This window comes from Canis lupus, chromosome 16 (assembly GCF_003254725.2).
Source record: "Canis lupus dingo isolate Sandy chromosome 16, ASM325472v2, whole genome shotgun sequence".
NCBI lineage: Eukaryota > Metazoa > Chordata > Mammalia > Carnivora > Canidae > Canis > Canis lupus.
The window spans coordinates 17,473,868-17,487,344 of record NC_064258.1 but is presented as its reverse complement, the minus strand read 5'-3'; the positions used below and the strand labels follow the sequence as shown (position 1 = coordinate 17,487,344).

General features: G+C 37.7%; 1 protein-coding gene across 4 annotated transcripts in view; it reads right to left on the bottom strand.

The window, feature by feature from the left end:
• The window catches only part of ACTR3B (actin related protein 3B), an 84,713-nt gene that overhangs the window by 54,019 nt on the left and 17,217 nt on the right, over positions 1-13,477 (bottom strand). For 2 of the 4 annotated variants that reach the window (XM_025451995.3, XM_049094713.1), the window contains one exon: positions 11,801-11,856. The exons of the other annotated variants lie outside the window; for them this stretch is intronic. In XM_025451995.3, the coding sequence (XP_025307780.1) occupies positions 11,801-11,856 (56 nt within the window). Of the gene's footprint in view, positions 1-11,800; positions 11,857-13,477 lie in introns of those variants that run through there. 4 annotated transcript variants of the gene reach the window in all.

The window sequence follows — 13,477 nt, the reverse complement described above, 5'->3', positions numbered from 1 at the left end:
AGGGCAAAAAGATTCCGCAATTCATGACATCATTCAAATTTACCAAGAATTTGGGGGCAATATATTAACCACAAAAAAAAAATCACCACCTTGAGGGAAAAAATGCCAAACTTTGTGAGGTGACACTACCACACTCAAAAACCTAAATGAAAACAAGGTAAATCTTATCCCTCCGAAAAAGGCAAAGTACTCTGGCCCTTGGGATGCCTAAGTGGCTCAGCAGTTGAGCATCTGCCATCAGCTCAGGTGGTGATCCCAGGGTCCTGGGATTGAGTCCCACACTGGGCTCCCCACGGGGAGCCTGCTTCTCCCTCTGCCTATGTCTCTACCTCTGTGTGTCTCTCATGAATAAATAAATAAAATCTTTAAAAACAACAACAACAACAACAACAAAGTACTCTGGCCCCAAATCATAGCAGATCTATGTTTTAGTGGCCATCAGAAATAAGAAAAATTTTAAAAACCATAAAGTATACTTCTTTTAAACATTATTAACTATTATACATGAAGCAACTGAATCCATGAAACAGAATAAAGGTATATAGAGCTTATATTCAACATCTTTTGTTTATGCCCATGAAAAGCAAGATGTGGTCCAAACAGTCCTTATGAACATGACAGAGAACTGTGTCTAAGAGAGTAGCTATCAAAGACTTATCTATGAGTATTCAGATTGTGTGACTCATTGCAGAGTAAGGCCACGTCACCCCAGCAGCAATCTCCAGCCTTCCGCAACATATGGTAATAGACCCTGACTCAGGTGTGAGTAGGGAAGACTCTGAGATCGGAAGACAATGAATATAACAAATAATGGAGTCAACTGGTTACACATAGGTGGCCTCTCCACACAATGGAATATAATATAGCCATGGAAAAAAATGAAGCAGGTCTTCATATATTTATTTTAAAAGGATCACTAAGGTGTGGTGTTATGTGAAAAAACACAAGGTGCAAAACAGTGGATATGCATGAAAGATGTCTGTGAATACCTGCTGGTATGTGCAGATTATCTCAGGAAGAACACACAAGAAACCAGAAATGACCATTGTTATCTAAGAGGGGAAGTTAGTAGGAGACGTTAATTTTCTGTGTGTATCCTTTATACCATTTAACTTTCATGGTATATGAATATATTATCTACAAAATTAATTAAACTTGGACTTCTGCTTCTGCAAGGATAGAGTTAACATATTTTTCTGCTGCTCTCACTAAATACAGCCGGAATCCCTGGACTTTATGTACAAAAGAAACATAGAGGCTGAAGAGTGAAGAGCAGGCTGACTGGCTGGGGACTGCAGGACCCCAGGACCAACACAGTGGTGAGTTTCCTGGGTCTTTTTTTCATCTCATATGGTCCATACTGGGTGCTGGGGAAGCTGGCAACCCAGGACCACCAATGAGTTCAAAACAAAAAAGGAAAAAAAAAATAAAAATAAAAATAAAAAAAATAAAAATAAACAAAAAAGGTACCTCCAAAAAATCCTGCTATCTCCAGCCAAAGAAGATAAAAGGGGCAATCTAAAAAGATTTAAAAAAATAATAATAATAAACTTCTAAACAATATCTGCTTGACTCTAGTCAAACACCATAGCACAGATGCTCCATAGGGAAGCTGGCCTTCCATCCTACTCAGCAGAATCAACCCATCCCTCTGCTTCCATGCTTGAGTTTCTTCAGAGAAGGCCTAGTAGAAAGTCAAGACTTCCATCACCATGTGCCCCCGTCCCTCCTGGCCAGGATACTACCTGCTGAGGCCGAGTGTGGAGGCTGAGCTCCCATCTTAGTGAGCAGTAACAAGGAGCCCTCTCCCACAGTGTGTCAACAGAGGCCAAGAGAAGATCCTGAGCTTCAACCCCAAACTGGCAACCACATGGGGCATCCCCCTTTCCTTGCTGGAGCAGTATCAGAAATGACCTGCTAAAATGTCAGATTTAAACAAGACCCAGAATCTCAGAATATATCTTAAATGTCCATGTTTCAATAAAAATAATCCTCACCATAGCTAGAACAAGAAACACCTCAGCTGAAATGAAAAAAGACAATCAACAAATACCAACACCAAGATGACACAGATAAAGGAATTATTAAACAAGATTTCAGGAGCCATCTTACAACACCTCAATGAGCAATTACAAACACATTCGAAACAATGGAAATACAAGGAAGTCTCAGCAAAGAAACACAACATGAAAAACAAAGATAGAAGACAGAGACAAAACTGCACAGAAATCTTGGAACTAAAAAAACACAATACCTGTAATAAATATCTCAGTGGATGAATTCAATAGCAGAAAAGGATAGAGGAGGGGATCCCTGGGTGGCTCAGCGGTTTAGCGCCTGCCATTGGCTCAGGGTGTGATCCTGGAGTCCTGGGATCAAGTCCCGCATCAGACTCCCTGCATGGAGCCTGCTTCTTCCTCTGCCTGTGTCTCTGCCTCTCTCTCTCTCTCTCTCTCTCTCTCTGTCTCTCATGAATAAATAAATAAAATCTTTAAAAAAAGAAGAAAAGAAAAGGATAGAGAAAAGAATCACTGATCTCAAAGATATAATAGAAATTATCCAATCTGAACAACAAAGAAAACAGACTAAAAAGCAAATGAACTGGGCCTCAGGAACATGTAAGATATATAATAAAGCATGAGCATTCGTGCATTCCAAGTCCCAAAAGGAGAAGAAAAAGGAGGTGGGGCTGGAAACGTACTCAAAGAAATAATGGCTAAAAATCTGCCAAATTTGACTAAAAAAAGACATAAGCCTACAGATTCAACACTGAACAAACCCCAAACAGAATAAACCCAAAGAAACCCATGCCAAGACATATTACAGCCAAACTTCTAAAAACTGAAGACTGAAGAAAAAATTCTGAAAGCCTCCAACAAATTTCACATCAGAAATTGGGGCACCCAGAAAAAAATGGCGTATTTTTCACTTGCTGAGAGAACTGTCCACTCAGAATTCTATATTCAGCCAAAATATCCCTCAAAAATGCAGGGCAAATCAAGACATTCTCAGATAAACAAAAGCCAACAGAATTTGTCGTCAGCATACCTACTTGGAAAGAATGGCTCAAGAAAGTTCTCTAAACAGAGAGGAAATGAGAATCTTGGAACATCAGGAGGAAAGAAAAATGGAAAGAGCAAAAATAAGCATTACTTTTCTTCTCCTCTCGAGTTTTTCTAAATTATGTTTGGCAGTTAAAGCAAAAATCATAACATTGATGTCCTTCTCAATGTATGAAGAATTATTTGAGACAATTATATTAGAAATATGGGAAGATAAAGGGCCTTTCACTCAGGTAAGGTGTTGACACCAGTAGAATTAGGAAAGTTATGTATAAATAATGTAATAGACCAGCCACTTAAAAAGCTATACAAACAGATGCACTCAAAAAACCAATACATAGGGACGCCTGGGTGGCTCAGCGGTTTAGTGCCCACATTCAGCCCAGGGCATGATCCTGGAGTCCTGGGATTGAATCCCACATCGGGCTCCCTGCATGGAGCTTGCTTCTCCCTCTGCCTATGTCTCTGCTTCTCTCTCTCCGTGTCTTTCATGAATAAATAAATAAAATCTTTTTTAAAAATACATAAATCAAGATAAAATTCTAAAAATGTTCAAATAATCTCCAGAAACTTAGGTAAAACAAAACAAAGAAACAAAAAACAGAAAGAACAAACAGGAAAAGCACTAATCAATAATTACAATAAATGTAAGTGGTCTAACTACATCAATTAAAAGATATTGGCAGAGGTAATTTAAAAAAACCTGACTGTATTTTATGCTGTCTACGAGAAACTCTCTTCAATTGTAAGGCTATATGTAGGATGAAAGTAGAAGGACAGGAAAAGATATTACACAAACGTTAATCAAAGGAAGCATGAGTGGCTATATTGCTTCAGAAAAAGTAAACTTTATAGCAAAGAAAGAGAAGATAGAGAAGAACATTAAAAAAAAAAGGGTCAGTCCATGGGAGAAATTATTTGGAAACCACATATCTGACAAAGGACTTATATCTAGCATATATAAAGAACTCTCAAAACCTCACAGTAAAAATATAAGCAAGCCAGTTAGAAAATGACCAAAAGATATGAAGTGACATTTAATGGAAGAGGATACTCAGATGGAAAATAAGCACATGAGATATTCACCATCACCAGTCATTAGAGAAATGAAGATTAAGACCATGATAATATATCACTACACATTTATGAGAACAGCTAAAATAAAAAACTGTAATAATACCAAATGCTGGCAAGGATGCAGTGAAGCTGGCTCTCATACACAGCTGGCAGAAATGCAAAATGGTATAGCCACTATGGGAAAGACTTTGGCAGTTTCTTAATAATACTAAACATAAACTTGTCATACAATGCAGCAATTACACTACACAGCATTTATCTAGGGAAATGAAAAATTATGTCCACACAAAAACCTGTATACAATATTCTTTTTTTTTAAACGATTTGTATAGCAGCTTTATTTTTAATAGCTGAAAATTGGAAATAACAAGATATCCCTTAGTAGATGGATGTTTAAACATTGTGGTACATTCATACACTGAAGCACTACTCAGATAAAAAAAAAAGTACCATCTACTGATACATACAACAATTTGGATGGATCTCAAGGGCATTATGCCAAGTGAAAAAGTCAGTCTCAAAAGGACACATACTGCATGATTCCAGTTATAAAACATTCTCAAAAAACAAAATTATAGAAAGAAATTAGTAGATGTCAAAGTTTAGGAATGGTGGAGGGGAAGACAAGTGTAATTATGAAGAAATAGCACTATCATGTGATAGTTCTACATCTTGACTGTAGTAGTGATTATAGGAATCTACATGGGATAAAATGACAGAATTGCATACACATTGGATTCATGTCTGGTCCCTGGTGTTAATGCTGTGTTATAGCAGTCGGAAGGAAAAAAAAAAAAATGCTGTACTATAATCATGTAAGATGTAGCCAGGGATGAAACAGGGAGAAGGTACATGAGACCTCTCCAAACTGTTTTTTACACTACCTGTGAGCCTGTAATTATTTCAAAATAACATATCTGAAGACAAATAAAATATAATTTGTAAACTATTTAAAGAAATTAAAAAATAAAACCCCTAGTTAGTGTCATTAGTGTCATGATGAACCAAAACTCATAAAATTAAACTTAATAAAGAAAAATGTAAATGTTATGCAGGTTTTTAAAAATTGTATGAGTACAGAATGAGGGTAACCAGAAGAGATGGATTATTTTCCCAATGCCAAAAAGTCATCTGAGGGTAATTTAAGAAAGATTATCAGAAAAGTGTGTTTAAGGCAGAGTGCATCTAAAGAGATAGATATAAATTCCGTATCTTAGAAACACTTGCTACATAATTACCAGACAACAGTAATTAATATATACAGTACATTTCCGAAAAGAATGTCATATATTTGACTAAGCCTTCAAGGAATAAATAATTCCTATCTTACATAAATTATTCCAAAGAACAGAAAAGAAAGCTGAAAAACTCATTTTTTAAGGCCAGTATAATTTTGATTTTCAAACCAAATCAAAAAAGTACAGGAAAGGAAAATCATACACCAACCTCACTTTTGAACATTGATGCAAAAACCCAAATAAATATTGGCAAATACAATCCAGCATGTAGTGGTATTTCATAACCAAGTAGAACTTATCTCAAGAATGAAATAAAAGACTGTTTAATGTATGAAAATATATTAATGTAATTCATATATATATATTCATATATAATTCATATTAGGAGCTTAAATGTCCAAAACCATATGATCATCTCAATAGATACACAAAAAGCCTTAAATGTTAATATCCATCCACAATTTTTTTTTTAATTTTAACTCTTAGTAAACTAGGAATAGAAAGGGTACTGAAAAGAACATTTCCACAAACCCAAGAGTAATCACTAGTGTCCCACTAATATCATTGCTTTTAGAATCAGAAAGACAGGCATGTGGGTGGTTCAGTCTGCTGAGCATCCAATTCTTGATTTGGGCTCAGGTCATGATCTCAGGGTCATAAGATCCAGCTCCACAATGGGCTCCGCATTCAGCCTAGCAGGGAGTCTGCTTGAGATTCTCTCCTCCTCCCTCTCCCACTCCTAACCCCCTACTTCACACTCGCACACACACATGCACTCTCTCTCTCAAATAAATAAACCTTTGAAAACAAAAGTTTTTTAAAAATTAAAAATTAAATCAGAAAGACAAAAACACCCACTAGAACCTCCAGTTCTAGTCACTATGGCAGAAAAGTTCTAGCCAGTACAAAAGACCAAGAAAAAAAATATGAAATACTAGAATTGAAACAAATAACCATAATTTGCAATTAACAGTCTGCATAGAAAACTTACAAGAATCTGCAAGCTAATAGAATAAGAGAAGTTGTTGGATTGAAACACACACACACACAAAAAACCTCAATAGCATTCTTATATGCTAGCAATAACTAAATAGAAAATGTATTTTTAGAAAATTCACAACAGGAACAAACGCATAAAGGTACCTAAAATTAAATCTAGCAAAAAGTATATGAGTTGGGGCGCCTAGGTGCTCAGTTGGTTAAGCAGCTGACTCTTGGTTTTGGCTCAGGTCATGATCTCAAGGGAATGGGGCTGCCTCACTGGGCTCTCTGCTCAGTGGGGAGTATGAGAATGCCTGGGGATTCTCTCTCTCCCTCTCTGACCCTCCTTCTGCTGGCACACTCTGAAACAAATAAATAAACAAATAAACAAATAAATAAATAAATAAATAAATCTTTTTCAAAAAAAAAAGGTTTAAGCTTTATGAAGATTATAAAACATTACTGAAAAACATGAATAAACAATACAACATATATACCACATTCATAGATAGAAAAACTCAACTTATAAAGATGTCAAAATTTTTCCCAAATTAATCTATGAACTGAATGTGTTTCTAATCAAAACTCCATTACAATTTTTCAGGGAGCTTAAACTGATTTTAAAATCTATTATATAGAGTAAGGGTCTAAGAATAGCCAAGGTTATTCTGAGAAAGAAAAAGAAGAACCACACCTACCAGATATCGAGACACTTGCTAAAATAATAGTATTTAAGATAGCATGAATTTGGAGCAGAGATAAACAAATGTATGCATGAAACAAAATAAAAGACCAGAAATATTCCCAAGCATATACGGTACCTATGATTGAAAAGGAATGACAAATTAAAATTCACTCTTTAATAAATGGTGCTGGGACAAGTGTCCTTCCATTTGGAAAATAAGTAAAATAAGTATCCCACACTATATTCAACAAATAAACTCAAAATTTTATCAGAAGAAAATTTAGAAAATCTTTATGACTTTGGAACAGAAATGTATTTTTAAAATGGAAATTATAAATAGAAAATACTGAATATTTTAACTATATCAAAATTTTAAATTTCTACATTTAAAAAATCATTTAAAAAGATGTCATAAAGTAGGAGACAATATTTGCAACAAATTAATATTCAAAGTATACAAATACGGCCCCATAAAACTCCATAAAAAAGACCGAAAAATGCAACAGAAAAATGGGCAAAGATGTGAACAGGCAATGAAAGGTGTTCAACCTTACTAGTCATTAGAGAAGTGGATATTATAAATGCAAATTTATAAAACCTAGTCATCAGAGAAATGCACATTCATGAGACTGGTGAAAATTTAAGTCTACCAACATCAACTATTGTCAAAGCTGTGCAGAAACAGAAACCTTCTGCCACCGGTGATGGGAGTTTAAATCAACACAACAAGCACAGCCTGGCAACAGCTGAGAAGGCTGAAGAGGTGCACACCCGGACAACATGTGCATTATTTTCTCTTGGGAAACTAGCACATGTGGATAAAGAGAGGTTTATTGCACCATTTTGTATAATAGAGAAAACTAGAAAATGCCCAAGTGAAAAAAAAAAAATTGTTGAGATTCAAATGCTAGAACTCTGATGGAGAACTGAGGATATTAACACTGATAAATCTTAAAAACACATTATTGAGGGATTTCTTTTTAAAGGACAATGCAGAAAGTGGTTTACAGTACGGTATCATTTGTAAATATTTAAACGACAGACCAATGCTATGTACAGCTAAGAAGCTCTGCACCTAGAAGATCAGGGTAGAACATACCGGCCACAGGAAGTACCTGGCAGAGCAGGGATTGAAAGGAAGGGGATGGGCTGGAGGCAGAGGAAGAGGACCACACCCACGCTGATGCGTGTGTTTAATACATATGTACAGGATGAAATCAGGTCAGCATTTGTTCATTCAGGATGATGGGTATATGGGTCTATGCAATATCATCTTCTGCAAAACTTTTTGGCTGAAATAAAAATTTTAAAGAACTCTTTAATTAAAAAAAAAAAAAATGAAAACATCTCTGGGCTTAGTCTCCATCTTTGGTCTAGACCTTCCCCTGAGCATGACACCTTTCACCTGACGCCTATAGTACCTTTACAACTGAACTCTTCAAACACAGAATGTCTAAAATGTACTTACTTTCCCTTGATCCCTCCTTGCACCTCCCACGTGCTCCTTCTATGGATGTGATCACCACATATACTTATCCCTCTGCAGAAAACTTTTCAACGACTCTCAATATACTCCAACAATGTAAAGACAAAAAAAGGTAGGGAAAACCTTTCAAACAATCAAGAAAATCCTGCACACAAGTGCAAACAAATCAGGTACAAGACAAAACGGGGCTCAGTACCTCTCCAGTCCAGGGGCCAGGCCCAGGGGAGCCCCTCAAGGAACAATCTGAAAATTCCCAGAGGCAAAATAAAACTAAAACTCCTTAAGAGAACAAAGTCTTTCATGATCTGGCCCTCCTCCACATTTCCAACCACGTTTCCTGCCACTGTCTGTTCAGAGCTGGGACTTCCAACACCAGCGGAACACTATTCTTCACATGCCCCATGTGTATCGCCTCCAAGTCCAGCAGCATCAGAGAGCCTTACCACACATCCACACAAGCTCCACCTTTACTCTGTGGGTGCCACCTCAGCATGTGTGACTTGAACTTCACCTTGTAAACAGAGCCTGTAGAGCCAGAAACATGATTCAGCTCCCAGAACTAAGGCAAGCGGTGAAGCCAACAGCCTGCAGTAACCAAGCCCTCTACCTAGTCCAACATCTTCACTTCTGCCCAAACATCTTCTCACCTCGCCTCCTGGGGCTTCTCCATCTCTTGCAACAAATGTAGCCAACAATATAACTGTTCTTTTACTCCTACCTCTGACATTTTTATGCTCTTTCTAGCTTCTGCTACTGTGAAGGTTGACAGCACCAATCTGAGAGCTGCCTTGCTGTCTGACAGTGAATGAAATCCTGCTAATAAGTGACTTCAGTTCTCCTCCCTGTTAATGATGACAGGTTAAATGGGCCAGCCAGCTGAATGCTGCTGGCAGTTTTAAATGGCAGCACATTAAAGCAAAAGGTGCAAGGTCAGCCTTTTCGCGCTGTGGCATTTAACAAGGTTAAAATCCAATGTGCTCTGAGAAGTCAGAAAGTCCAATTTATCAATCCAGCATGGAATGATCAAGTTCCAGGGCATTCGTGATAATAAAATTCACAGAAGACCGATCTAGCCTACAAAGTGCCAACTGTGACTTCACTGTATCCCCTCAAACTCCTATGTTGAAGCCCTTACCCTCAGTGTGACTGCATTTGGAGATGGAGACTATAAGATGGAGACTATGGTAATCAAAGCTAACTGAGGTCATAAAGTGGGGCCTTAATCTAAATGAACTGTTGCCTTATAAGAAGAGGAAGAAACAACAGAGATCTCTCTTTGGCTTTTTTTTTTTTTAAAGGCCTTTTAACAATTTTTTTTTTTTTAAGATTTTATTTATTTATTCATGAGAGACACACAGAGAGAGGCAGAGACACAGGCAGAGGGAAGCAGGCTCCATTCAGGGAGCCCAACATGGGACTCGATCCTAGGACCCCAGGATCACACCCTAGACTGAAGGCAGCACTTAACTGCTGAGCCACCAGGGCTGCCCTCTCTTTGGCTTTGATTATGATCACAGTCATCCTATTCGAGTGTGGCTTTTTTAAAAGAAAACACCAACACCTGAACTTGGACAGCACCAGGAAGGCCCAGCTGAAATCAGAGAATCTGCTAACAGAAGAAAATTAGGACCAGCTTCCTCATCTGTTGGGCGAGGACGTCAACAACCAGTCTTTGAACTTCTAGAGACTTCGTGTTGTTCCCCTTTTTTTTTTTTTTAAGATGATCTAGAGTAGAATCTAACAAATTGTGGAATATTATTTTTTAGCCATTCATTGTCCCAAAAGTGGTGGTGTACAGAAAGTAAACTTGGGGAACATATAATATTAAATTAAATTAAACTCTTCTTTTAAAAAAAAAAGGGGGGGGGGAGGCCATGTGAGGACACAGTGAGAAGGTGTCATCTGCCTCACCAGAAGCCAATCCTGACCATACCTTGATCTCAGACTTTAAGCCTCCATTCTGTGATCAAATATATTTCTGTAATGGTATTTTGTAATGGCAGCCCTAGCGAATGATTACACTAAATTATGAATTGTGAATAAAGATACAGCAGACAAATCATGCCTCTTATTGAGGACACCCCATCATGGTACCAAAGTATTCAAACCTAGAAATCAAATTCATGATTAACTTCATCCAGCAAGGAAGGATGTAGAATGAGGTAAATGAAATGTGCTCAAGGAACCCGACAGAGGCTTTAGTCTTCCCTTGAATAAATGCTAAGATCCTTGTCTTCAGCTCTCCAAAGCTTTCCATGGTCCATACTGCTCACAAGAGCCTGTCATTACAACGTCACTGACCCTGTAACAACTCAATTTCTAAGATCACAACTCATCTCACAAGAGTTACATTTAGGAGACAGAGTTTCCCTTCACTCTGGATGGATATACGTTACTCTGGTCAACTGCCTCCAAATAATAATTCGGAATTTAAATAGTTTCAGGAAAAAATTCTGCCCTATAAACAACCTGACCCTGGAAGCTGCCATGGGAAACAAAGAGTGGGTAGGGGGCACTCCTGCCAAAATGTGAGCACATTTCTTCTTTTAAGTTTATCATTCTTTAGCGACTAAAATTTGAACAAAAGCAGACACTCTGAACACAATAAAACAGTCATCAGCCCTCTCATTTCAAAAAAAAAAAAAAAAGATCTTTCAATAAAGTGAATAGTGCAGTACAATGGATATTCAGTCCATGGAGTTGCTAATAAAACTGCACTTAGGGCAGCCCCAGTGGCTCAGCAGTTTAGCGCCATCTTCAGCCCAGGGCGTGATCCTAGAGACCCGGGATTGAGTCCCCCATCAGGCTCCCTACATGGAGCCTACTTCTCCCTCTGCCTCTGGCTCTGTCTCTGTGTGTGAGTGTGTGTCCCTCATGAATAAATAAAATCTTTAAAAAAAAAAAAAAAACTGCACTTACTTAAAATTACAAATTAACCTTAAAGGACTAGATATACCTCTTCAAAGTAGCTCAGACATTTATGGCTGAATGAAAAGTCCCTGCCAACCACCAAAGTGGAAACTCTAATGACAGGGACAAGGGGCTTAACAGAAGACAATCAAAGTGTCAGAAAGTTGGGGGGACGGGGAGGGTAGGGTACAGCTACAGTCCACAGCATATTCAGCAACCAGGTGTCAACATTAATAACCCTCCCCAGTCACCACAACAGTCTTCTAAAAGCAGATGGCAAGTCAGTTAATATGCCTGGAAAAACAATCAGAATGTTGAGAACCCCAATCCTTTAGAAATGCGAGGGTGGAGCTGTACTTACATGAAGGAATAATGAACTGTGGCTCAGTGTTGCCTGCGTAGCCAAGCTTGGTATACCTAAAAGCACAAAGTCATCAACACAGGTTTAGATAATAATACTCTCCCCTGTATCCCATTAGCGTCTTTAATTATAAGCTTTCCAAGTCCTAAAATATCAAGCCTCAGAATATCCAATTGAAATTTAATTAATAAATAAATAAATAAATAAATAAATAAATAAATAAATAAAGCTTATGATGACTGTGAATCACTCATTTCAGACAAGCAAGCTGTTATCAAAACATAAAATGTTATGCTTGTATCTATTGGGAAAAATCTTGCACACATGCATTAACACATGTTATATTGTGTATTCCTAACTTTACAAGTGCTTTTACACTCTTACTTTTTTGACAAAAATCCTGTCAAGAAAGTAAATATTATCCCTATTTTGCAGATGAGAACACTGAGGTACTGGGAAGTTAATTCGGCTGCCAAAAGCCAAGCAGCTGGTGGAAAAAAAAAAAAAAAAAAAGCAATCTAAATATGCAGGCTAAATCCCAGAGTTGGCTCTCAAAGAAGTGTACTTCTCAAACTTCATGAACTTTTGGGGGGAGGGGGGCTTAAAAATGATTATATAATTTTCTTAAAATGTCATGGCATATGTCTAGAAACAGCTACTGCCACCTCCTGAGAATATCTGACAGGAGCATCTCTTATCATCTCATTTCAGAAGGAGCCCATTTTCTGTCAAGATACTCTGTGTGATGGATTCCAAAAGTCTTAACTAAAACAAATGCCAAAATACTACTATCTGTTCCAAAAGCATTTGCTAATCTCTTAAATATATATATATATAAAAAAAAGAAAAAGAAAGAAAAGTAGCAGGGGGAGACCGCCACTGAGAACCATCTGCTGGAAATAAAAAATTGAAAACTGAAAAGACTCATCAGCTCCTCCTTTATTAGGCTACTGTAATGAATAGTAAAGTCTGGACAACTGAGCCATCGTCCTGCAGTAATGCCTGTAATGAAGAAAAACACTGCTCAGCGGTGTGGAAAGTAGCTCTATTAACTCATTCTAGTTTATAAATTCTTTCAAGATGCTCAATACTAAAAATTTTTGATGCAGTATTGCATTCCGAATTTAATAAATCATTTTTATGATTTTTCTATGTATTTTGCCATATGCTAATTTTACTAATTTTGAACACATAGTGAATGAATGAGCTTTGGTGAGCCAAAAATGGCAAGTCAGTTCCATTTAAATTACGCCCTACTGTTCAGTCTCCAAGGATCCGACGTCTTGGTGCCATAAGAATCTAGGCAGGGCAGAGCTCTGAAACCCACTGGACCCTACAAGAAGTTTCTGAGACCCACCTGAGGGCCCCCAAGTCCCACAAGTTACCTAACACACAAACCAAGTGGACCCCACTCCAGGGCTCACCAGACCCAAAGGGAGGTTTCAAAGTTGACCCAGGCCCAGGGACTTTCCAGGAGGAAGGCAATATACACTCAATTTTTTAAAATTCCCAATTCAATCACCATTCTGGAAGTATATTCCAGACAATGTATATAAATAAACTGAACTGCTGACCCAAGGCTAAAGAAACAAGTAGGTCAGAAATCACTAAACTCCTCAAATTGAAGACTGTATTTTGGGAGGTGGGCGGGGGGTGGGGGTGACTGGGTGATGGGCA